Source organism: Mus pahari, chromosome 9 (genome assembly GCF_900095145.1).
Source record: "Mus pahari chromosome 9, PAHARI_EIJ_v1.1, whole genome shotgun sequence".
Taxonomy (NCBI): domain Eukaryota; kingdom Metazoa; phylum Chordata; class Mammalia; order Rodentia; family Muridae; genus Mus; species Mus pahari.
The window spans coordinates 55,885,053-55,912,105 of NC_034598.1; the positions used below are offsets into that span (position 1 = coordinate 55,885,053).

The window sequence follows — 27,053 nt, forward strand, 5'->3', positions numbered from 1 at the left end:
AGGCTGGCCTCGAACTCAGAAATCCGCCTGCCTCTGCCTCCTGGGTGCTGGGATTAAAGGCGTGCGCCACCACGCCCGGCCTCCGAACCGTAGTTCTTGATGGAACAAACCAGATACCAAGGGCTGCACATGCTGAAGTCTTCCTTCTTGATTGCATTACATACTCTCTGTGGGTCAGATGGGAGGTCTATTCCTTGTTCCCTTCCTCCGGGGTCACGGTTAACAGAGCTGCTCTGGACTAACTGTAGAGCTGGGATTGTTACAGAAGAAAAGCAAACGTTGTACGGTTTCACACCAACAGCTAAGAGGCTGGGGAAAGCGCCACTTTGACCATCTCTGTGGCTTATATATTGCTCGGATCGTGTCATGTGGCCTCTCCACCACCAGGGGACAGTAGGAGAAACCGCATTCCTAGCGTGGGAAGTGGAGAGCCAGAAATAACCAGAGAATAGCAAGCAGGAGTAGCTACCTCGGAATCACACGTTCAGACTCACCGAGTTCCGGCACTGGAATCCGGTTACTATTCATAGTAATATGAAATGCACGCGGGCAAATATTTAAATAACACGAAGTAGATTAGCTTATGGGGTTATAAAACGATAGGGAGGTCCCTGCGAATAAAAGCCCACAGCACACACACAAGCTGTTATCTAGAAGCCTTTAGAAGATGAGGCATTGGGGGCTTTCAGGAAGGTCAGCTTTAGAGCTTTAGAGCTCTCTGTTAAACTGCAAGCATCTGGAAGGTAAAGATTAAGTATGAGAGAGTAAGCAAACAGAAACCCAGAGGGAGTGGAAGGAGCAGGCTGGGAGCACAATTACTTTGAGAATAAAAGGAAATAGTGTAAGAGATACAGACACGGTTTCTGCAAAGGGAGAAAGTGACCATCAGCCATAGGAGGTGCCGCCAGGGGGCGCAGTGCCTCTGTTCCGAAGGATCTGTAGTGTTAATGTCGGTCAAACTAAAATCAGGAAAGTTGAGAACTGCTACTTTAAAATGTCTTCCTACCACAATGCAAAACGTAGCTATGCACTGTTCTAACGGGGCCATTGATGTCACAGTTTATATGTGTGCATCCCCTAATGGCATCTCCTCTGATACCACAAGCTCTGTGTTTACAGAGGATGCTTGCAAACCTCAGCATAAAACACCTCACTGAAACGCAGTGTGGTCAGTGACGGTCTTAGTGTGATCTCAAGGACTCGCAAAGAAAAACCAGAACAGCAGAAAGAAACAATTGAAAAACCAGATCTAAACTGGGCCCGGCGAGGCCGAGGGGCACGAGGTGGAGGCCTGCCTGGGATATAGACTGCTAAAGGCTGGTAAGACCCCATTTCACATAAAAAGCGACAGAAATGCCTGGGATGAAGCGTGGTGACGGAGGGATTGCCTAGAAGGGGTAGGATCCTAGGTTCAGTCTCCAGTCATCCTCCCCCTGAAAATATTTTTTAACATTAAAAATTAAACTGCTTTATGTGGGTTTTTCTGTATTGTCAATGGTCTTTATATACTAAGAAAAATAACAGGGTATCTGAGATCAGATCGCTCAAACCCATGTGAAGAGAAAGAAAAAAATGTAGCTGAAATACACATATAATGTAGAGCACATATAAACTGTGACATCAATGGCCCCGTTAGAACAGTGCATAGGTACGTTTTGCACTGTGGTAGAAAGACATTTTAAAGTAGCAGTTCTCAACTTTCCTAATTTTAGTTTGAAAATGGTTTGGAAGACTGGGGCAGTCTGTTTGTTTGTTTGTTTGTTTGTTTTTCGAGACAGGGTTTCTCTGTGTAGCCCTGGCTGTCCTGGAACTCACTCTGTAGACCAGGCTGGCCTCGAACTCAGAAATCTACCTGCCTCTGCCTCCTGAGTGCTGGGATTAAAGCGCCATGCCCAGCTATGGGGCACTCTTAAAACCCAGGCTTCCGTGCATCAGAGTAGAGTCTCTGCTTAGCAGAGGTGGTGCCATCACTACCCACCAGACTGCTGACTTCACAGATGCAGCAGCTAAAGGAGCTGCCCATCCATTCAGCCACTAACAGTTGAACATAAAGTATGTCAGGCCCCATGCTGACAAACACAATGTTTCCAGTCGAACTTTATAGCAGGCATTTTAGTTAGAGGTTCTGAGATGCCATGGTAACATTTCTACTAAAGGAAACTGGGAAAGCAGGTTTGAGAAACTGCTGGGGTCAGCGGAGCATTTTCTGTCAAGGGTGGTCTTTGTTTTAAGATTGCTTTCCTGAACCAGGCAGTGGTGGTACACACCTTTAACCCCCAGTACTTGGGAGGCAGAGGCAGGTGGGTCTCTGAGTTTGAGGCCAGCCTGGTCTACAGAGTGAGTTCCAGGACAGCCAGGGCTACACAGTGAAACCCTGTAAGATTGCTTTTCTGGTTCTTGCTGTCAGCACACCTTTTTTTTTTTTTTAGGAAAGAAAGAAGATTGTGGTGAGATCTGAGTGTTATGTTTTTAAAAATTGTCCTTGACGACATTCTAAGGCTTTTGCCATTGGGGGAGAGCATTTCGCCAGCTTGTGAAACCCCCCATGCACACAGTTCTTTGCATTTGTTGGCGAGGGATCCGACCTTCAGGGCTGACACTTCAAGTCCACGGGTACAGCCAGCTCTATCTGGAACTAATTATCAGCTTGGTGAATTCTCTGGATTCCCTGGTAATGCTCTCTCTTGCTAGTACTTTAACTTCAGGGCAGAGAGGAAAACTGGGGAGTCGGAGAGGACCCAAACCAAAACCACTAGCAAACGGAGTTCAGTCATGATCCGGACATTAGAATTCTGAGGCAGTAGGGGTAATATTGATAGGAAAATAGAAATCTTCGAAAATCATATGGAGTTTGAATTATCTTTGAATTTGTAATGAGGGTGCTTTTCAGCATCCCACCTGTTACAGCCCTTGCTCACAATCATAGATTGTAACAGGTTTCAATTCCCTTAAGCACCATTGGCAAGGCTACTGGCTGAGACAACGTTGGAAATCAGACGTCCAGAACAACCAGTTTCATAGGTTAATCACTTACATGGAGTCTTCTACTCAGGAAGTGACTGAGTGCTTGGTTGTCATGTACTGGGCAGTGGGATAAAAAAAGGTCCCCTCCCTGCCCTGCAGCGTTAATTTAGAAGAGGTAAGAATGCAAATGCACAGGTGTCCAGAAAACTGGTGGTGGGGAATGCACAGGTGTCCAGAAACGGGGTGGGGAGTGGGGAGTGGGGGGTGGACTCGTTGGGTGTTCTGTAGGGTCAGCGCTGGGAAAGCTAAGCTGTGACCAGCAGGGAGAAGGTATCAGAGAGCAAGGGAGACCTGGAAGTAGGGACAGTCGGCTTGTTCTGGGGAAACCATGAGCAGTGGATCCAGCAGGACCTTGGGGCAGGATAGGATGTGGTGAGAAACACAAGAAGGAGGCATGGAGTTGGATGGATGGGGGGGGGTGTGTGGGAGGACCTGGGAGGAGTTGGGCAGAGGCAAAACCAGGATCAGAATGTACTGTTGGGAGATTTAGCTTTCGTAAATGTTTTCTGGTTCATGTAATACTAAACCCGGGAAATATCTGACAGCGAACTCTTTTCTGAACACATACCACATACTAGGACAGGTTCGTTAGCTAATTGCTCTAATGAACGGCTATTTTAGAGTTAGGGAAGCAAAGGTAAATAACTTGTCTATGGTCATACAAGCACTTACAGGGTTCCAGCCAGGCAGTCTGGCAGCAAAGCTCGCACACATCCACGGTGACAGGCATCTTTCTGCAAATGGGTTGTGTATTTTATGTCTGTTGTTAGCGTCCGCTCTCTATTGCAAGTGTAAAAATACACACACACACCCCTCTTCCCTCAAAACCTCAGCCCAAAAATATTGTTACCGTGCTCGGACCAGACACACACATCTCCTGGGTGCTTCTGTTGGACGGAGCTAAGCAGGGCATGCAGACACAGGCGGCAGAGCTGCCTTTCAGTCTATGGCTCAGACACATATTCTCAGGGTGCTGGACACTTCGCTAGCATTCTGTAAACTTGCCCGCCATCTCTAACATACTTGTGAGCATTCACGTAATCAAGGTCGTATCAGTTCCCAGCCTTAACACGGGAGATTTGTGAGTGGCTCACACCATGGCAGGTTGCGCTCTTTCATTCTTCAGCATCTGAAAAGCCAAGGTGTGTGTGATGGCAATTCTGTCCGTTGCTGCACTGTGTGGTGTTAGTATAGTACTTCCAGGGTCGACTTTAAGCACCAAAATGGAAACAAAGCAGTTTAAACGCCCCCAAACCAGGCAAGACCAATTTGCCACTAGATGGCGCTCTGGCTATTTGGGTAGGAAGAAAGGATCACAGAGGGACTATTAAATCACAGCCACTTTGAGCCCCCTGGTATTTGCAGTCCTTGGCTTTTAATTGTAGACGGCATCTTTGTTCTTTGCCTGACCTGCAGAGTGACGTCACTGCCTTTCTTCCTGTGTGCTGGCTTTGACACAAGCCAGATGGCCACAGTGATCCGTAGGCGCCCAGGCCGCCTGGTACAGCGGTTGATGAAACGGAATAGGAAGACGTTTTATGGTCAGCTGCGGGAGCACAGAGAGGCCGCAGCTTTGCTAAGTAATTACATTTACCGCACATACTTTATCCCTCATGGGGAAGGGTCTCATGGAAAAAAAAAAAACCTTACATTTTTATTTACGGCGTTGTGAGGTATAGACCTTTGATCTTTTATTAGCCAGTAGTCTGCTTGCTACAAAGGCATGCAGTCTTTGCCTGCTCCGAAGTCACTCGTGAAAATGACATCTTTATTTATGTCTAACGGTTCTCTCAGGCTGCACATTGTGATTCTTAACCCCCCACCCCACCCCCATACCTCCAGTTAGTAACACAAAAATGTTTTACTTCTGTAGTGAGTTCAGTTTGGGGAAGTCGGAGTTCAGGCATGTTAATACAAGCAGATTTCGGTCAGATATACTCCAGAGCGATTTGGTCAAATAGATTACTGTTCATTACATGTTTGTTCTTCAAGAGGGTCAGGAGAGTCCAGGAAAAGACTTTTATTTCGGGGTGGGGAGTGGAGGGGGTGGCAGCGAGGAAATGAGCAAGACATTAGTTTCATTCCATCTTTGGTCATTAGGCAGTTGAAGTTACTTAACATGGTGATTTTAAATAAAACATGAGAGATTGATAATCACCCAGTATTCTCCAATCTCATTTGAAGTTAGTCCACACCAATCATGGCCCTGCGTGAGATCTTTATGCACCAATCGTGGCCCTGCGTGAGATGTTTACGCACCAATCACAGCCCTGTGTGGCATGCTTATGAAAACCCCACAAGCTGGACTTTTGTCTGAAGTTTAACATCGTATAGGTTGGGGATTCTTCTATGTGATTCATTTCTCAAGACTTCAGTAAAATATTTTCTACCCCTTTCAATGTTGGATCATGAGTTCTACTCCCAGAATTTTATTTAGAAGGTATAAATCATAGAATTAAATGAAAGAGCATATTCCCTATGCTTTCTTCAAATTTAACGGTTTGTGGAGTGAAGTCTCATAGTCGTCTTTTTTTGTTTGTTTTTTGTTTTTGTTTTGTTTGTTTTTTTTCCTTGTCTTAAAGGGCAAGTCTATACATAAGGACACATTTTGGCTCTGCTGTTAAATGAGCAGTTCCACACCGCGTTTGCTCTGCATCCTTGGATCTTCGCGCCTCGATTGCACTCACATATGTATTGGGGATAAAACCAGCCTCCTCAGCCGAGTTCAGGAATTGATGGTGGCCATGAGAGTCAGCTGTCCATCCGAAACTGCGGCCCTGTGGTTTATTAGCACTGCGTGGTGTGCTTAGCCCTAGTTATACCCAAGCCATCAGTTGTTCCATGAGCATGCCTAACATTCCTGAGGTTTTAATTCGTTGTTTTTGTTTCCTCTTTCCTACTCAGCTTCTGCTGCTGCCTTTGCCTCTGCTGGAGATACCACAGCTATGTCTGCCTTCAACCTGCTGCACTTGGTGACGAAGAGCCAGCCCGTGGCCCTGAGAGCCTGCGGGCTCCCCTCAGGTTGCCAATTGTTGTTCTGTTGTAGGGCACCGGGCGGAGTGGGTATTTCTGCTGTAGGAAATGGTGCACCAGCATGCTTTACTAAACTTCATCTCTTTTTATTTGTACCCTAATTTAAAGATGGAGACTGGTTACAAACCCTCACCATTCTCTGAGTTATACCCATTTCGATGGTCCTTTCAATACTGGAGACACCACCCAGGTCCCTTGCCCAGCACACACTTGTCACCAGTGTTTCCTGGTGTCTTCTTGTTCTCCAGTGCACGTGGACACGTCTACAAGTCAGTGCACAGGAGGTAGAACTTTCAGCTTGTTAAGGGAATGGCCAAGCTTCTCACTGTACCCGTGGCTGGTCCTTTAGGGAAAAAGTGAAAATGAGAAACTTGAAGGTAACTGTGTCACGTATACTGTAGCCAAGATTTTCTATTAACAAGAACCAAATAAACAGAACGGATATAGCATGTTTCATACTGGGTCTGAAATTAGAACCACAGGCTGGAGAGATGGCTCAGTGGTTAAGAGCACTCTTCCAGAGGTCCTGAGTTCAGTTTCCAGCAACCACACAGTGGCTCACAACCATTTATGATGGGATCTGATGCCCTCTTCTGGTGTGTCTGAAGACACCTACAGTGAACTTGCATACATAAAATAAATAAATCTTAAAAAAATAAAAATAAGATAAATTAGAACCACTATACTTTTTTTAAGATGTGATTTTTAAGCACTTAAACCAAAGAAGCATAAAAGTTCAAACTTTCACTGTGTGTCTATAACATTTAAGTTAGTATTTCAATTTTATTATGAAATTTGCAATGGTCAAATGTTTTACTTCAGTGAATATGATTGTTAATATTATTTATAGCCCCATTACTGTATACATCTTTATCAATATATCTGGTAGAGAATTTAACTGTTATTAAACACTTACAAACAGTCGAATACACGCCGTGAGCAGTGGGGATATGATGATACACAAGGCTCAGTTGATTGGGTTTTTCAATAAGTAGAAGAGAGAAATAAAACCGGAAGAGGTCCTCTGACCATATGATGGTGTGGCTAGACCGGACACGTCTGTGCCTTGGGCAGAGTGGGGAACCAGAGCCGAGTGATCCTAGCTGCCTTCTGTAGTGACAGAAGTTCTGGAAGGGAGGTGACTCTCTGAAGCTTAGGCGGCCTCCACAAGGAAGATGGCTGATCGCAAAGGATGCAGAACAGTTAATTGCATGGCCCGGAGTGGCGGAGTGGGGGTATTTTCAGTACAAGAAGTAGTGCGGGGGAGGGCCGGCGCTGGGTTTTCCTACATAGCTACGGTAGGGCTTAGGATGGCAACTTGAATTCAGGTGTCAGAGAAGGCACTTGTAAAAAGTAGATTTCACGTTGTAGATCTATGACAACTCAGGAGTAAATGCAGCCTACTGCACAGAGCCCCGCCCCCAGCCCCTTTCCGTACGGTTCTCCCGCCCTGCGGGTTCTACTCAGGCTCCACGTCATAGTGTGGATGGATTTGAGGCTGCGCGGTAACATCAAGAGTCGGGAGTCTTGAAGCTGGTGATGAGAGCAGATGGGAAAAGGTGAGAGTAGACGACAGAGAGGCGGGCTCACCCATTGCATGGTGTCTGCACACGAGGGAAACCTCACTCACTGCAGTCTTTCTACAACACAGCAGTTTTTCATCGCTATAGACACGTGCAACAACAACTGGACCACAAACGTACTGCTAAGGCTCCTTCCTGTCTATTTCCCCTCCTTTCCCCGTTGTAAATACCGCTACGGGGGAAAAGCACTGCACACAGTTTCGTAGGGCGGGTTTGCTACCCACAGTGGAGACACAGAGTTTACAGAAGAGCAGTGTATTCCTTAAAATGTAACAGGCTCATAAAGTGTTCCACAAGGAAACTGTTGAGTTGAGGTACAAATGACTTTAACTTTTGATGATGAAATAATTCAGAGATAAATTCAACAGAACCCGGTAAGGAGCAAGCCATTCCAGTAGGGTGCTCAGTGCTCAGTGCTCAGTAAGCAAGTCTGTATCCAGACTGATGGAAATTGGGATCTGGCTTTGACTCTTACTGTCTGGACGTCTTAGTTCCCGTATTTTCAAAAGAAAGAAAATAATAGGTCCTGTCCAAAATGTCTGCTGTGAGAATTAAATAGATTAGCATATCAAAAAGGCTAGGACACTGCCCAGTGTAAGCACCATAGATATTTCCACTAGGCTCATTACAAAAATGATATATATTTATAAAATATATTTATATTTTAAAAAATGGATATATATTTATATCCATTTGGATTTATATTTTTCCATGAAAATATGCTTTTTAAAACACTCAAATGTGTATAAATTTACTTTTTTTAAAAAAAAATTTATTTATTTATTATATGTAAGTACACTGTAGCTGTCTTCAGACACTCCAGAAGAGGGCATCAGATCTTGTTACGGATGGTTGTGAGCCATCATGTGGTTGCTGGGATTTGAACTCCAGACCTTCGGAAGAGCAGTCGGGTGCTCTTACCCACTGAGCCATCTCACCAGCTCTAAATTTGCTTTTTTTTTTTTTTTTAAAAAAAAGATGTATTTATTACTTATATGTAAGTACACTGTAGCTGTCTTCAGACACACCAGTAGAGGTGTCAGATGTCATTACAGATGGTTATAAGCCACCATGTGATTGCTGGGATTTGAACTCAGGACCTTTATAAGAACAGTCAGTGCTCTTAACCGTTGAGCCATCTCTCCAGCCCCCATAAATAAATTTTCATTTAACTACTTTTACTTTAACAGGGACCACAAATGCATGTTGCTTGAGATATATAGCCTATCTCCATCTGCTGTCTCTTTTGAACACTGATGTTTTTATGTGTGTGTTTGTGTATGTGTTTGTGTGTGTGTGTGTTACCTCTGTGCATCTCTGGCAGTCAGGCGACAACTTATGGGAGTGTTGTTCCCTCTTTCTACCACATTGTTCCTGGGGATTGAACTCGGGTGGCCAGCCTTGACTGCATGTGCCTTTACCTACCGGCGCCATCTTGCCCTCCCCAGCCTGTGTTTGATGTCTTTATTCTCTGTGGATGTTGGATGTTGTCCAGCACCAGATGTCACATTCTGTAAATATGTGTGTCTTCCATTCTCACCACCCCATATTGACAAAAACCCAGAGAAACCTTTTTTTTTTTTTTTTTTTTTCTTCCCTTGGACTTACAGATGTGTTTTAGCTGGCAAATGAATTGGTTAGAATTTCCCTAACTTTAAAGGGACATTCTTGTTTGAAGTGCAGTGAGCTTGTTTGTTATCTGTTCCTCTAATGGGATTTTACTCTTTGAGAGGCAGGCAAGCTGAAGAAGTTGTTAGATTTAGCAACAGGGATACAAACTATTTGAACCTTCAAATTTAAAAAATGTCGTTGTGAACTTATGATTTGGTACACAGAGGGAAAGAGGGCAAAATGAGAGGCATAGGAAATTAAGATGAAAATTTTATTTCTTGCTTTAAATCCCTGTTCCTTGGCCCAAACCCATTATGACAGAAATGTCTGTAAATCAAAAAAGATTTTGGTTCCTTATCCCCATTAAATTTGAGTACTGAATAATAATTCAATATTGAATAACTAATTTTGAATAATTATTCAACATTGAGTTATACCTTGATTTTGAATAATAATTCAATACAAAATAACTCCAGAGCTAAAAGGAAATGATAATTGAAACAGGCTTCTAAGACTGACCGTAACTGGGCTGGCCTGCATGAAGGCTGGATCTCAGAAGTGATTTATCACTTTTCAGCTCTAGCTTGCCTTTCTCCTTGTTTTTTTAATAATGCAAACTTTTAACTAAGAGCTTATTAGGTGCATCTGAGTTATGGTTCACTCATGTTTGTCATTAAAGGTCATTTTTCTCACTCAGAATTTCTAGGTAACTTCCTACATCAACTCCTGTAAGTATTATAAAGCACTCTGGGCCAGGAGCAGAAACTTTGACCACAGTTCTGTCCTTGGCTTGTGTGTGACCTTGGACATGTCTGTGAGCCTACCCAGATTTCATTCTCTTCTTCTTTAAAACGAAGAAGAAAAGTTAGATATATCTGTTCCATTATGAAATTCTGTGGTTTGTTTTTCTTCTTAGCTACAGTTTTAATTTCTGGCTGGAGGTGAATTATATCCCAAATGTCAGCATTAATTATTACTCTAGACTTACAGGAAAGTCTGCTGGGCAGTGCTTGAGCACTAGAATTCCCGGCCCCTAAAGCAAGATGAAAGGACTATCCAAAGATAGATCGTGCAGCAAAATTTGATGCATAGTTTTAACCCTAGGGAAAGTTCGGTATTGTGGTAGCTTAGACTGGATACCATGGCAGTTCTTAGCCAACCAGAGGCGCCTGTCTAGATAGGTCTAATTCTACTGATAAGTCACCTTGCCACCGTGCACACAGGAGCAGCTGAGACTTCGATGTCACTTCATCGACCTGTTTAACAAACCAGCCATGACTATAGGCGGTTTGGGGAAGAAGATGCAGCATAACGTTCTAGTGAATAAATGAAAACTCCCAAGGGCACACTCTGAAGATGGGGTTTGAAATGTACAGACCATCCTCTGTGAGAGGAGAACTCTGTGAACCAGGGGCCTACGACCCCGGAATGTGACACAGTGTCTGGTGGCTAGTATTTCTTAAATGAATAATAAACATCTGGGAAGTTTGTGTGTCTATGAGGTCATAATTATAACCAGGAGTAGGACTCATTCGAGATGACTTTATATGGGAAGTTTAAAAGTGAAGTTTGTAGCTTATATGCCTTTCAAATTTATTTTCAAATATAAAATTTATTTTATATTCACTTTTTATTATATTTTTACAATATAGTGGATGTCTTAGATATAGACCATAGTATTTTCAGTTAAATAACAAAAATGACAGCACAGATAAATTTCATATATATAATATACATACATATACATATATACATATATGCACACATATATACATATATACATACACATGTATACACATACATATATACATATGCACATATACACACATGTATACATATACACAGATACATATACACACATATATACACACTATATATACATATTCACATATAAATACACATACACATCTACACACATATATATACACACATAAATACACATAAACATATACACACATATACATATACACATATGTATACAAACATACATATACACACATATACACACACACACACACACACACATATATATATATATATATATATACACACACACATGCACACACACACATGTACCATCTAGAATTTATTTGCCTCTTTCTCTAAAATAATCTGAGTTTGTTGGTTTACCCTTACTACGAGAATTAAGAATTCTGGGTCATTTGGGCATACCTGTGGAGCAAATTAGTATGTTTGTACTTTATTGACTTCAGATGCACACAACAGCACCTCTGTAAAGCAAAAAGCACTATTTCCAATTAAAACTGACAATAGTCCATTAGTAGCAACTGGTGTTACATCTACTTTACAAACAACCAGCCTACCCACTGGAACTAGTACAGTTTCTGTGAGGGCTGTTAAGATAGGCCTGTTAAATTGCGGACCGCCCTTTGGTCTTCTAGGAAACCAACCAACCAACCAACCAGTTTTGTGGACACACTGTGTTTGTAGTTTCACGTTTTCTATTGTTCTTGTTCTAAAACTCGTGGGCTCTGCGAGTGGAGCTAAGAGCCTGTTCTCAGGCAGGCAGGAAACCTCTATGAAAAGGATCAGCCTTTGGTAGGCCTTGGCTCTCTGTTGGTGTCACTAGTGCAGTTCTGTTTTTTCTGCTCACCATTTTTACAAGATCATCTCACCTAGCTTTTTAATTATACTAACATTTTGAAGAATACACAGAAACACAGATATGTATGATGTGTGCATGTGATATGTGTGTGTGTATGAGCATGTGTGTGTGTGCATGTGCACGTGAGCATGCAGTGCTACAGGATTGCTACAGGATTGATGCAGGGCCTGGGCATCGTACATGCCATATACACTAACAGGCCAGGAGTGGTGTGTTTGTTTGTTTGTTTGTTTGTTTAAAGAGGGATAACTTTAAAAACAGAGACAAGTTTCAACATAGTTTACAACAGAATTAGAAAGCAGTTGACTGGTTGCTACACCTGCCTTCCAGTAGGTGGCGCTGGCTTTACATTTCTTGCACAGCTGGTACTGCATTGAACACATAGGTGCATTGTAAAAATCTGAAAGTATGTAAGGAATATCCAGTTAAGAACATATGGATTTACGAACCACACTTTCCCTGCCTATTCTGTGTTCCGATGATATGCGTAGAGTGAAACCTTTTCCGTTTTCAATAGGACTCCAACCCCCTTTGCTCTGACGTTTCTTGGAAATGTCTTTCATATGTAGACTTTCTACAAACTAAAACAAGTTTTTGTAAATTAACTTATCTTGTACCAAATAGCTGATTTAGCAGTAATTTATAGCTTTATATGCAGCTAAATTTTCTGCAGCGGACCACCCAAGAATTAAAGAAAACTATACATTTTGTTTTGCCATGTTTTGGATTTTTATAGAATCTCGAGATGTTATTAGTTAAACATGTTGAATGTTAAGCATGGATCAGTTTTTGCATGAATGGAATATTTTAGAAACTAGAAAAATTATATTTTAAATATTTATTAATGAGTTGATTGATGAGTTGAATATTTTTGAAACAAGATTTAGTGCTTTAAAATACAGTAAAGCTTTAATTAATATGGAAAACTTGATATGTGGTGTTGTTTAAAAAATCATTTGTGGAGAATGCATATTTTGTCAAGGCCAATTTGTCACAAAATTATGTGTATGTATAAATCCAAAGTGCCAGGCATATACCTTACTAAATTTTGTTAAATGGCAAATGAATTAATAATTATAAAGTCCATAGCACAGTAGAACAGTCAAGAGAGGCATGAAGAATATCTTAAACACATCTCAGTATTTCTTTTTGAACATTAAGCATAACCATGAGTGTAACGGATATAAAACATTACTGTCTCCAACAGTTCTACAGGATAAGAAAGTCAGCACCTTTAATCCCAGCATTCGGGAGGCAGAGGCAGGCGGATTTCTGAGTTTGAGGCCAACCTGGTCTACAGAGTGAGTTCCAGGACAGAGAGCCAGGGTACACAGAGAAACCCTGTCTCGAAAAAAAAAAAAAAAAAAAAAAAAAAAAAAACAAAAAAAAACAAAAAACCCAAAACCAAAACCAGATAAACAAACAAAAAAAGACAGGACAGGAGACATTGCTTAGCTAGGATGTTTCTATATTTACACATGCTCACAGTAATGTTGGAAAAGATCAGAGAGGTATGAGGGAATCTTCCACTCCCCTCAGCCGATGTGCATGATGAAGCAGTGAGCCAGAGGGAACTACAGAACACACGCAATCGCACCTGTGAGTTTTCACCATCAGTCTTGCCCAGTTTATAGTTTCAACTGAAACAGTTTAGTCAGCAATCAAACTTTTCATGATTCCTTTTGCTGGATACATTTTAATTTAAAGTTATTTAAGCTAGGTTATTGAGACACAGTGACAAAATGATAAATAAGCATATGTAGATATTTTGTGCCTTCACATTTGAAAGCAACTATTTATGGGAAAGCTTAACATCTGTTAGAAATTCCTTAATTTCCCCTTTATCTGTATTTAATATGCCCACACGTGTATCACTTATCTAAAAATGCTTCAAAAGTATTTACTAGGTACACAGTAGATTAATAAATTATATACTTGCACAGTTACACATATTAACTTTTATGATAAATACTTCTCCCTTCAACACTACTTTATGATGCTTACATTCAGCCACGCGATTACAGAGAATGGGATATTATTTTAAATCAATAGATTATTTGAATTTTAGGCAAACCAGGAAAATCTACCATTGTAAATATCTTTACAGTTGTAATTTTATAAGATTTTATTTTAAGCCAGAATACATATTATCTCAGGATGACTCATTCCACTTGATTAATATTTTAATATCACCCATGTGATTTTATACAACTTAACCTCAAGTTTCAGAGCCTTTTACTATAGTCTTGGCATCGACGAAGAAACAAATTATGAGTTCTTCCTTACTGGTTTGTTTTTATTACCAGTTTGCTGTGGGCCCCAGAAGCTTCATTTTCTACCTTTTAGTCCATGTTTTCAACTGTAAACTAAGAGTTATATAACATTTATTATTATTATTATTATTATTATTATTATTATTACTTTTACAATTAGACAGAATTCTCAAGTGTTACATTAGCTGAAAATTTCCCAAACCTTGTTGAATAGAACCTCCATTTCTTGCTATCCAAGAGAAGAAAGCAGAGAAAAGAAACTGGGGAGCAGTCGGCTAAAGTTGGGTGGCCAGACAAAGTATTTCTTGTTACAGGAAATGCTCGGATCCTGCAAAGTACCAGAAAGGCTGAGATTTTTAACTGTTTGATTCCCTGCTCCATTCAGACTAGAACCACATCTGTCACATCACGGGCACCCGATGCATGTTTGTGGACGGGATGAATGTCGGTGAAAAAGCAGCATCACCTTAGACATCAGGACAGGGCCTCGGAGAGATGGCCGCTGGAAGGAAGTACTTTACTGATGGATGCTCTCGTGAGTCCTCATAGACGGTCCTTTGTCGTTTAACTATGGAGGCAGAAGCAGGATGAGAAGTGTCTTGCTGCTTTCTGCACCACACGGCAGGATGGCTTCCCGGGAGCAGATTTCACAGAGGACAGGGAAGGGTGTCCAGGATGAGGTAGCTGTATCTAGCGGGGAGTGGAGCTGGCAGGACATGACCGTGTGCTTGGGGAACGTGAGTTAGCAGTAGGCGGCAGAGTAAGGTACCACAGAGCATGCGCAGGGTACAACCTCCAGGTCCCGGCTCGTGTCACATAGGTGTGTGAGCACACCAAGTGACTTCTTCGGGTATTAACTGCTTCTTGAGGGTTTTAGTCTAGAAGCTTGTCAATTTTCAATTTATAATATGAGGAATACTAGTTCTGTTATTTACCCTGTAAAATTATCAGATCACGCTACTACATATTACTGTCTTCATTCATAAAATTGAATAGTCGGCTTCTTCCACTCTACTATTTTCACAGTGAGGATTTAGCTTAAGAAAACCACCGCGATGGGGGTTGGTGAAGTGGCCCAGCTGTTAAGAGCACTGGCTGCTCTTGCAGAGGACCTGGGTCGGAGTCCCAGCATCCACGTGCAGATCCCAACTTTCTGTTAACTCCAGTTCCAGGGGATCCAGTGCCCTCTTCTGGCCTCTACTGGTACTACATGCATGCTACACCTACATTCAGGCAAAAGCACTGATATCAATGAAATAAAAATAAATAAATCTTTAAGATAAACATTGTGATAAGGATATATGATAGTTTGGCAGTATTCTTTCCTCTTTTTAGTGGAGCATAGATAATGTACCACATTTTAAAGTGTATGGTAATATAAGAGACTTTCTGAAATGGACCGCATGAAGGAAACAGGTAGATTCTCCTAACCTGATTTGACGATGGAAACTTCCCTCTCTCTCTTTCCAAGAGGAACAACAGGTTAGCATTTCTTTCATAAGTCAATGTTTTATAAAATACTCTCTGGCCCATGCTGGATCAAGCATCCTCATTATCCTTACATCTAAAGAACGTTTATGCTAGTCATTCGTTAGTCCTGGTGAAAAGACTTGACTGTGGACCTCGAGAGAAGTAAGAAAGGATGGCGTACTTTCAAAGGGAACATTTTTTTTACTCCATCCTTAATATCATTTTTATCACTCTGACTCACTAAACAAACGTTGCTGTATGTTTGAAACCGAGATCTAAGAAACATGGGCACAGGTAACTAGAAGGAAGACATCTTGGGAGAAGCTTTAAACAACAGCCACTGAGACTTAAATACGCAAGCCAAGTTCAGATCACATTTGTCTCGCACCAACTCGGTATTTGGTACAGGGAATGCAAAGGTACCTAGTAAATAGGCAAGCCCTCTCTCTCCTTTGAACAGCAGTAGATCTTTCTGTGTGGAAAAGAAAAATGTTAACTTGTATCCTTTTCTCCAGAACATTTTAGGTTCCTCTGGGCTATTCAGTTAGCTATTCATTCTGCTGAAGTTGCAGACTTGGTTTTTGTCATTGTACTTAAATTAAGACTCAAGTTTGAAGTACACCATGAGTTAATTTTGGAAACGTGAAAAAACTGAGTTTTTAGGCCACCCATTTTCTTTCTAAATAAAATATATTCAAAGTTGTATTTAAATAAAATTTTGCATGATAATCTAAGAGAGGGCTTGTTTCAGTGGGTGGTTACCTCTTATCTCTCAGCAGACTGTGATTCCCCAAAGGGGAAACTGAGGAAGGAGAGATGGATAGAGAGGATATGGCCTTCGAGTGTGTGTGTTTGCATGCATGCTCTCGCATGCATACAAATCGTTTTGATTGCTTGTAAAACGTAGAACTGAACTGAGTCTGTCTGGTTTTAATTTTTTTTTTCTCTATGGGCTATGAAGTTCAAGCAAAGACCCATGTTTAAAAATAAAAAAATTAAAACCAGGGAGCTGCAGGTTTGTCAGAGTCTCACAAGTAATCAGATAGAATTGACATGAAGTGGCGTTCTCTTCCGCCGCTCTCCCTAGATGATGGCAGTGCCTCAGAACTTCTTTTTTTAGTCATATGCTTTGCAAGCAAGAAAATGCTTTCAGGGTCAAGACGTGCCTTAAATATTTCTCTAAACCCTGAGCTTCATGGTCCACATTAACGCGAATATCATTGCTCCCAGGGTTTGCATTAAGTTTGGAAGGGTCGATAAAGTAGTTTCTAGTTCTCTCGGGAGTTTAACAGATGCTGATGAAATCATGACCGTATATGGGCTTCACAATTAAAAGCTTATAGCGTACAAGTCAATATAGACGCTGTAGAAGATGGCTTCTATCTCAACGGCCATTCAACGTTTTTTTTAATGACTCGTACATCAGGATGAACGAATCTCCCGGTTGTCTGCGGTCAGGAGAGTCAGCAGCCTCATGAATGAGGCTTTACTATTATGGCAAGAATTTCCAGTCATTCTAATGAGCCCGAGCTACCACAGAGCTGATGCTGGGCCTCTCAGAGTCCATGTGCTCCCGTCTGCCCACAATAGGAAACACAGAACATTCACACACTTCCCTCCTCGGCTTTAAAGGCACTTCGTTTCTCAGATCCCATGGTTTTACTCTTTTGAAGCTGAACCTACACCTTTTCCTGCTTGGAGAATTGGTAGCTTCATAAAATTAGCCGCTACAATTACCAACACTCCTTCTGCATAGTTGTCAGCAGGCTGGATGCTTCCAGCCTTGGCTCATACACATTTAATCCCACCCCGTCTATCAGTCAGCTTCTGGGGTGGAGCTTTCTTTCCTATTTGGATATTTCCTGACACTCTGATTTTAGACATCTGATTTCTATGGATATCTGTGCTTCCTATACGACAGGGACAGCTAGACATTGTCAGTCTGGATGGGGAAAGTTTAGGGTACAAATGTGTGTTAACTCCCTTTACGCAGAGCTCTGCACACGCCTTCCCTAACTAAGGACACAGGTTGTGCTGCCCTCTCACTGTTCCTGCTCCCGGGTGTGTTCTTTCCGAGGCAGGAGCCTTCCTTGAATTGTCCTGAACTCTCCAGTGCTCAGCTGAGGTTTTAACTCACTGAAGATTCTTCAATAAGTGACTGGAGAGAGAATGAATCACTCCTAAGTTCAGAACTTTGTATCCTGAAGAATTTACAATGTTTCTAGGAGATGTCCCCCGTCCGTCGGACCTGCACTGTATTTGCTCAGTAGATGCTACCCTGCAGAGCAGATGAACTATCACTGAAGGCTGGCAGAGAGAGGCGAAGCCACCTGGGTGAATAGAGTGGAAGGAAAATGGGCCCCAAATGTCTTGTGAGCTGGCCTGTCCACTCTGCCAGGATAGAAACCGGAGGCCAATTTCATCGTTTGGTTCTGTGCCTGTAAAATACATGGCATTACTTAATTCAAGAAATGTTTTAATTCTTTATATTATATGTTTTTAGGGCTTGGAGCACAGATGAAATTAAACTAAGTTTGATGTAAAAAATTAAGGCTTTTTTTTTAAAGCTCAGTTGGGGTATTAATTCTTTCTTTACTTATGGATGTCTCCAGCCATTACCCCAGCCTTAAGGGGGAGAGGTGCCTGTGCTTCCCAGGGTGACCGCCTTGTTTAAAATGGCCAAAGGGTTTTGTTTTCTATGTTCGTGCAACATGCATCTCCAACAAACCCTCTTTTGATACCTATCTCGTAGAGCTCAAGGTTGGGAATGACGGGTCTGGATTTAGGTAGGCTGACATTAAGCCAGCAAGCAAGTTAGGCACATCGTGTGTCTCTAATCCAGCCAGGTGAATACACTCTTAGGGACGCGCTGGGTAGACACAGTCTGAAAGGTGGCCTCCGAGAGCCCTCCTAGAAACAGAAGCTACAGTAATGTTTAGTAATGTAGAAAAAGATCGGATTACCGTACACGCAGAGCAGTCAAGTATGTTGGCCACAAGGCTCGCCCTTTGCCCATGTCCCGCGTTTATCCTGCTCTCGCTCTGGCTTTCTGACTGCGTTCACATTACCTGTCTCTCAGTCACTCATGTATGAGCTGTACAGTGTCTTTACCTCCTGCACTGGCCATCTCCTCTATGCGTTTGGAACATGCTCAAGACGTCCTTACTATCAGTGTCCTCTCCTTCTCCAGGACCCTGTCCAAATATCACTGTAGTGAGAGCCCCCTACCTACTCCACTGAGACTCCGTCCTCCATAGCCTGGGGCCCTGGCCCTGCTCCACCCTTGCCTTCCTTTTCACACTTCTGTACTTAGCTTAGCACCTTCTAAAAGTTCTTACTCTAGACCTCCTTGTTTCTCCTGTGTTCCGCGTCTCTTACCTCTGCCGTAAGGGGAGCTCCAAGGCACAAGGTCTTATTTGTTTTCAGCTCTGCACCGCTCGCATAGAGCAACGCCATTGTTTAGCCAGTCCTCAAGACAGTGGCGGAAGCCATGAGCCAGCACAGCGCAGTTAAAGCGCTGCTGCACGCATGTTCAGCAGCTGGCAACAGTTTGATGACTTAAGAATGTGAGTGGCTCTGATTCAGCGCGCAGTGCAGCCCTGGTTCGTGGATGCCAGGGCCTGAATCTGCACCCTGACACCTTGAGTTTTCCTAGTATATATTGACTCCGAGGGAAGAGTTTGAACTGAGGCTGCCTCTATAAGCAGGAAACATTGCCCTCTGTCATGTGCTATTTTGTTCTCTTTACTGAATTGCTAGAGTTGTAAATAAATAAATAATAAAAGAAAAAGAAAAAAAAAAAGAACACAAACAGTGTGATGTTTGTGAGACACATTTGCGTTTTATTCTAAAAGCCTGCTAGATTTAGTGTCATAACCTCCCACTTACAGACTTTAACACCCCTAAGCCTGAAATAAAATATTTTTCCAACATGATAGACTAGTGTGAACTCGAATGTGGAAGTTCACAGTAAAAATTAACCTATGCTTTTATTTTACTTTGCCTGTCAATACAGCAGCCAGATATTCCTACACTAACGTCACTATTTCAAATCAGAACAAGATATGTGGCTCATATTTATTGTCTGGGGGAAATAGTCAATATTTTCATCTTTCCCTAGTTCTAGAACAGAAATTCAAGTTCTGAGATCTTCAGGTTTGGGTTTTATTTGGATTCCCCTTCCCCCACCGAAGTATAAAATGTATGGTTGATAATGCTCTCAACGCTTAGGCGGCGGAGCTGCTTTACTCCGTACAGGAAGCAGAAATGAGAGGCTTGCACAGGCTTGCCACTGATGCTGAAGGATGTCAGGGGCGGCAGGCACACAGGGGACAGCAGGTGCACAGGGGACAGCAGGCGGGCAGGGGATAGCAGGCACAGGCTAAGGGTGGCCATTGTTGGGGGCTGGAGAGATGGCTCAGTGGTTAAGAGCACTGACTGTTCTTCCAGAAGTTCTGAGTTCAATTCCCAGCAACCACATGGTGGCTCACAACCATCTGTAATGGGATCTGATGCCCTCTTTTGATGAGTCTGAAGACAGCTACAGTGTGCTCATACACATGAAATAAATACATCTTTAAAAAAAAAAAAAAAGGAATTGCGTAAAGGTGGACATTGTTACTCTCTGTTGTCCTGCCAGGACCGTGAGCTTCCTCTACTTGTTGTCCTTAGTGCAGGATTGTTTTATTTTTATTTTTAATTGAAATTTACTGCATAATTTGAAAAGGAGTTGTTGCCTGATATTTCTTACTCAGAGAAATAGGTATATGGTCTGACAACTGTGTGTTTGAGTTGCTATGTCAAAGATTTATTTATTTATTATATGTATGTACACTGTAGCTGTCTTCAGACACACCAGAAGAGGTCATTCGATCTCATTATAGATGGTTGTGAGCCACCATGTGGTTGCTGGGAATTGAACTAAGGACCTCTGGAAGAGCAATCAGTGCTCTTAACTGCTGAGCCATCTCTCCAGCCCCCTTTCTCCATTTTTTTTTTTAAAAAGGTAACTTGCTAGAAAAAATGCTTTTCTGAGGGTCTGATAGAAAATAATTACAGTAGAATGCTGGTGCTCACAGAGGCATCTAAGCTGCTAACTTTTAACTGGATTTTAACTTCAGAATCCTCTGCAATTCTGTACCCAGGGGCTGCTAAATCCCAGTTGCTGTCATCAGTCAAACAGGGGCAGATCTGATCAAATAGTTAGCTATGGTCACAGTTTGAAGCAGGCAGAACCAGAATGTAGACTCCGTTTTTAGAAGTGTGTGTGTGTGTGTGTGTGTGTGTGTGTGTGTGTGTGTTGGGGGTAACAAAACCTTGCTATGTAGGATGACAGGTGTGTCCCTCCTGCATCTGGGTAGCTACTGGAGTTTCAACGCAACTCTTCCCTTCAACAGCAACATGGAAGACATCTTGGCATAAAGAAAAAAAAATACCCTGGGTATATTTCTGTATTTAAATACGTCTGGATTGGGTTTAGGATATATCTGATCCATGTAACAATTACAATACAGGGAATGGGTTATGATTCAATAGACAAGGGGTAACATCATTCCCCTAGATGTACCATGTTGCATGTGTGCGCGCACCAACTTGCGCCTTCAAAGTGTGCTACTAAACATTTCAAGGAAGGGATACCTCTCCCCCTGACATACTTCTAGGCCAATTTGGAAGTCATTGAACAGATGCCGTATAACACTAATGTTAAATTGCCCTGTGTAATGAGAAAATGACGGTACCTAAGAGAAGATGGTAAAGGAGAATCAGACACCCAATGAGTGATGCTCCAATTTCAAGATGAAATGATGTCTTCAGAGTCGAGACACTGGCACTGCGTGCCTTGCGCACAGTTTGGTAGAGAGCAGGGGACCAGGACAGACATGAAGCTACTCTCTGTGCATGCCATGTTAGCTATGCTAGCAGAATGAATGCATCAACACAGCTTTCAATTGCCCAGGAAGCCTATCATTGCCATTGAACGGTGTGGCGAGACTTTTACTAGAATCCAACTAGCTTCTCATTGAGTTACGTAATACGAAAATCCGCAGTAGTTGCACGTCCTTCCTTTCGCTATTAGGTATACTTTAAATGCCTAATTATTTGGCAAACACAGTATGACCAATGAGTAAAAAGTGTCTGACGTTCGACCACTTTATATGATCACCAGCCTTCCTCAGAGAGAGTAAACCTCACTCACAGCTAGGAAGTAGCATTTATTTATATCTAAGGTTGAAAAGCCAGGATGTAGGAAAATTTCACTAATTTGGAAGATGACCTTTAAGTGCACCAAAATCAAATAATTTGTAGGCTGTGACATAGGGCACATTCCTCCAAAATTTGTGTGAATACTGCTTTCGTGGGTCTTGAAAGACAAACAAAGGAAGCTGGGACGAAAGCTCCCTCCTTCCACACACGAGGAGGACTAACAAAGGAGTCCAGAGGGTCCCTTTCAAAGTTCACCATTAAAACGGGGACTCTGTAGCACAGCTAATGAGATGGGCTCATAGCGGAAAACAATCTGTTTTTAAGAATGTTTAGATCAAAAGTAATTTCTAATCTATGAAATAAGGACTCTTCAATACCCTCCATTCACCAGTAAAGCTTTTATGTTTGCATTATTTACTTCAATCAGATGTTTTCAATTTTACCTTCCTCCCCCCTCCCGCTACACATACATGACAGGGTTCATCAATACTGACCAAGAGTCTCATTCTTTTCCTTTAGAAAGGAGTTTTTTTTTTTTTTTTAATTTTTGAGAGTGAGAGAGTGAGAGAGAGAATGAAAAAGAGAAACATCTTTACCCAAGCAATTTGCAAGCATCTGTGCTTGAAGCTACTTTTTTATGAACACTCCTTAGTAAAACGACTCAGGGTAAAAAAGCAGAGAAGCTTCCAATGTTAGGGAATTGCAATCCAATACCATGTAATTTAAACCTACGGTTGCTTCTCTTGTACCAAATGATATACAGATGGGTGGCTGAGCTCTCGCAACGCTGGGAACACAATTGGCCTTTTTGTATGAATGAACGTGCATTAACCCAAAATATTTTCAACAGATTTGCTTAATTCTGATTGTTCAGATCTTAATTATCAAGCCCTTTGGAACCAATAACTTTAACCATGATAATTTGTCAGATTAAGTTCCTGATGAATGAACTTTGCGACAAAATTAGCAGGCACCCTTCTGGCAAATAAATGAAAGCAAAAATAAATTTGAAGATGTCTGTGAAGGGAGGTAAGCAGGAACTCACCCCACTCAGGGTGGCCGTTGTTTGAGGAAGAAGCCTTCTTCTCTCAAGCTGAACAGGCAACTATTGGGAGACATTTCTGTCTGTGCGATTGACAGCAGTAATCAGGTTTCTCCCCCCAGGGTGAGCCTGGTGTTAACTGAGGTTCAGCTAGGTGGGAGGCCCTCAGGGCTATTGCTGAAGTGCCAGTTGTCCTTGGGTCTCTTTCTAGACCAACAAAGGATGGGGAGGTTGGTAGATGTTAGTGTGACTCCTGCCGGCCTGGCCATAGTTATCTTCTATTGGCTCTGCTCTTTCCCTGGCTCCCCGCTTTCTGGTAGAGAAGCAGCCTTCTGTCTAGGTGGCCCCAGTTCTGGCAGCTGATAACCCTTCTTTAGTCCCACCATCGGGGTAGCCAGCTAGTCAATTCTTGACGAGTTGAACTTCAGTAATCTCATGTCTGTGTTAGGTGCCTTAAAAGTAGATAGCGGGCAGGGTTTCCATTGGCAAGTCAGGAGATGTTGAATTTCATATTCAGGATACCCAGGCTAACTTCAAGGTAGGGTAGAGAACCTCTGTGCCAAGGGCTGCTTGCAGGCAGCTTTCCTCCTATGGTGGATGGCTGGGGAAAGGCCCAAAACTGCAGTGAGTAGTGGCTCTCCTGTCTCAGCCATGGTTCTTCTCAGTCGCTTGCTCAGGTAAAATAATAATGCACATAAACAAGTGTTGTCTGAACACTTAATCGCACTCTGTGTATATTGAAATAAAACTACCTTCACTGACAGTAACATTAGAATCACTTCATCATTTGGATACTTCTGATCAGAAAAATCATCCCAGCTGAACTATCGCAGCCAGGATGGCACAAGCCCTGGAGTCAAACCACGCTCAGCTTCCATGTGTCTGTGTCCTTTTCTCCATGCCTTTCTCTGTCTGTCCCTCTGACTCTGTTCCTCTGTCTCTGTCTCTCTTTCTCTTTCTCTGGAATTCTTGAATCTCACTTTGTATAAGTAAATGCCTTCTCCTGAAGTCTCCTGGCAGTTTCTTGCTGGTAAGACACAGGCTTTAGAAAAACATGCAGTTCTAAAGACCACACAGAACCTACTTAAGTGTCTGCCAGACTCATAGAAAACAGCAGTTCCTACTGTAGAAAAAAGATATGTTTAGGTTCCTCAGAAAAATAAATTGGACGGTAGGTGGTCATCTTGGTTGACAGTTGCATGGTGACAGCCTCAAGCTAGTCTACCAAGTTGCAAAATTATTCAGTGGATCTTGGTATGTTCACTATCACTTTATACTTGCAAATACGTGCATGCTACTGAGTCCACCTTTTAAAACGGGGTCTCAAGGTATCAGGTGGCATAAAGGATGTGCTACAATCCTGTAACCAAATGCCCAGTGAGTGCTACAAGCCTTGGCTGTGACACATTGTTGCTGCTCCAGAGGAATCATGGGGCTTTTTAAAGTGCCTTCTGTTGGAGCTTGGAGACCAGCTGCAGCCCAGGTAAGGTTTTGTAGTCCCTTAGGGATTCTCTGGTCATTGACGAGTGACTGTAGAGGCTGCACTATGGCGGCCAGCCAAAGCAAGTATTTAGGATTCAGGCTAAAATGACTCTTTCTCCCATATCCTCTCTTTCCAGGGTCATGTAGGGATAAAAAGAACTGTAAGGTGGTCTTTTCCCAGCAGGAACTGAGGAAGCGACTGACACCCCTACAGTACCATGTCACTCAGGAGAAAGGAACTGAAAGGTAATGTGTGCTGTAATAAAAGCAAGCAAGCAAGCAGGTGGGCAAGCAGGCAGGCAGGCAGGCAGGCAGGCAGGCAGGCAGGCAGGCAGGCAGGCAAGCAGTCAGGTAGGCGGGCCGGCAGGCAGGGAGGGAGGCGGGTAGGCGGGCAGGCAGCAGACAGGTAGGCGGGCAGGCAGGCAGCAGGCAGGTGGGCAAGCACCACTTTCTCCCACTCCTTGGAGTCTTCTTCCCTGTTGAGTTTTTTAAAGAAACTATACGTGCTGGGTAAGGCCTGCAAATGACTGTCTTTGAAAAGGCTAGAGATGGCATTGTTTAGTTTAAGGCTGAGTTTCTTTTCTGCTTCTCTCTGCTCAGCAAATGTGCTATCTATATAAAGCCTCGGGATTTTTGCTAAGGGTCTGTTTTTAGTTTACAGTGAAATGTGTGGAAGCAATAGCGATTTGGGTACTTTTTTTTTGGACGACATCACAGCAAGGAAAACCGTGAGGGATGTGGCGCTATGCCAGGAGGCTGGCATTTTGAAGGTGGCATTGTAAAGCATAGACGTTTTGGCTGCAAAAAGAAGGTAGCATAATTTAGTTCCTTTCCACCCCACTCGGATTTCTTTTTGAAGCACATGTGGAGAAAGTATTTATTGGCTCATTTGTGGTTGGAATGTCAAAAATTTTCAATAACTGCCCTTGCATGGCTTTGGTCCTTGGAAGTTCGCCCTACATCCTGGAAGGGGGATAAAAAAATTCGTTTACTTCCAAGACTGTTTTTTAGTGAATAAAATAAAATCTCTCTCAGCTGATTGCAGCTAAAAAATAACTTGCCCAGGCCTAATGATTTTGTTGTCTAATTCATACCATGGAGCTCGGCACGAGGCTGTAAACGTTACCTCCGATGCAGGTTTATTAATGATGTAATTTTGTGTTTCCATTCATGAGCTGAAAGAGCTCTTTCCCACACAGGGGATCCTTGTTAATAGACACCACGCTCTCCCTGTCACAGCCCCCACTGTTTACTGAGTTTACTAAATGTTGAAGCTCTCTCTCACAAGGTGTGCCTGCCTTGTACCGGCGGCAGGGCTAGATCACAGCGTACAGGACTTCTGCCCGCCAATGTTGTGTGCATGCCTAGCAAAATGATTTAGTGCACACAAACAACCAGAGATTAGGTCATTCTTAAAAAAAAAACATTCTGTTTATAAAAAAAATTGGACCTCGTAAAGAGGGACGAAACGATAATAAAAACAAGCTGCAGAGCACATAGACTTTTTGTTGGGCTACACAGCTGATTTGTATTAACCGAGTGACCTCCTCGCCTTTAAGATCGCTAACTTAGAAAAATATTTCCTTAAAGCTGCAATATTCCTTTTCAAACCAAAAAATAAGACTCCTTCCACTTGAAGACTTGGAACCTGCTACATTTTCTGGTCCCCTCTTATATGGTATGGGGCTGCAGAAATCTTAGCTAATAGTGTTCTTCATGTGACTCAAACAGTGAGCTTCTTTTTTTTTTTATTTGAAAAATATTCTAAGTATTACTTACTAGATGGCTTGATATTTTTACTTAACCTGTACTAGTTTGGAGTAGTTATATGCACATTTTATTATATATATATATATATATATATATATGAAGAATATTACTATTGTTCAAGTTTCCATATGTCTGGTCTGTTCTCATTTTAGGGCCCCAAACCCTTGAAAGCTTTACCAGAGAAATGTAGTTAAACCAATGTGTTCTTTAAGAAGTAATACTAGCTTTGTTAACGTTTTTGACGCTCTGTTTATCATTTATCAGTGCCTTTGAAGGAGAGTATACACATCACAAAGATCCTGGAATATATAAATGCGTTGTCTGTGGAACTCCACTGTTCAAGTAAGTGTCCTGAAAGCCGGTGGGCGTGGCCAGGTCACGTGACCACACACTCCTGGCTGCTCAGTTACCCGCCCATCTTTCCTTTGCTGAATTTGATTCTATCCTTTTATATGTTTGTCTACTCCCTGAAATCGGCAATGATGACAGACTTTCTTGGCTAATTTCTAGTGTGACAGACTGGCTAAATTTTGTACTGTTCAGACATTTAAAACACCCAGTACTAACTTTGGTGTCCACTTCAGTAACCATTGTCCTAAGCAGAAGTATGAAGAGAATCTTGGTGAACAGAGATATGCTTATGTATTTACTGGTTTGTCTACCTTCAAGTGATGTCCTGAAATCCATGTATAGGCCATTTTGCAAGTCACTGATGCACACCCTTCAGATTAAATGCATCCAGTGAGAAGTCCCTTTATACACTTCTACAATGAAGGTATGCACCCCAAATAAACATGAGGCAACAATGTCTTTCTCCTTTCTTTTCTTTTCTTTTCTTTTCTTTTCTTTTCTTTTCTTTTCTTTTCTTTTCTTTTCTTTTCTTTCTTTCCTTCCTTCCTTCTTTCCTTTCTTTCTTCTTTCTTTCTTCTTTCTTT

At 42.2% G+C, this 27,053-nt stretch overlaps 1 protein-coding gene across 1 annotated transcript in view; it reads left to right on the forward strand.

Annotated features, from left to right (window-relative positions):
- Msrb3 (methionine sulfoxide reductase B3) overlaps nt 1–27,053 on the forward strand; it is a 113,134-nt gene that overhangs the window by 18,230 nt on the left and 67,851 nt on the right. The window contains exons 2-4 of the mRNA XM_021205631.2: nt 5,929–6,045; nt 24,486–24,594; nt 26,383–26,460. Of these exons, the coding sequence (XP_021061290.2) occupies nt 5,929–6,045; nt 24,486–24,594; nt 26,383–26,460 (304 nt within the window). The remainder of the gene's footprint in view (nt 1–5,928; nt 6,046–24,485; nt 24,595–26,382; nt 26,461–27,053) is intronic.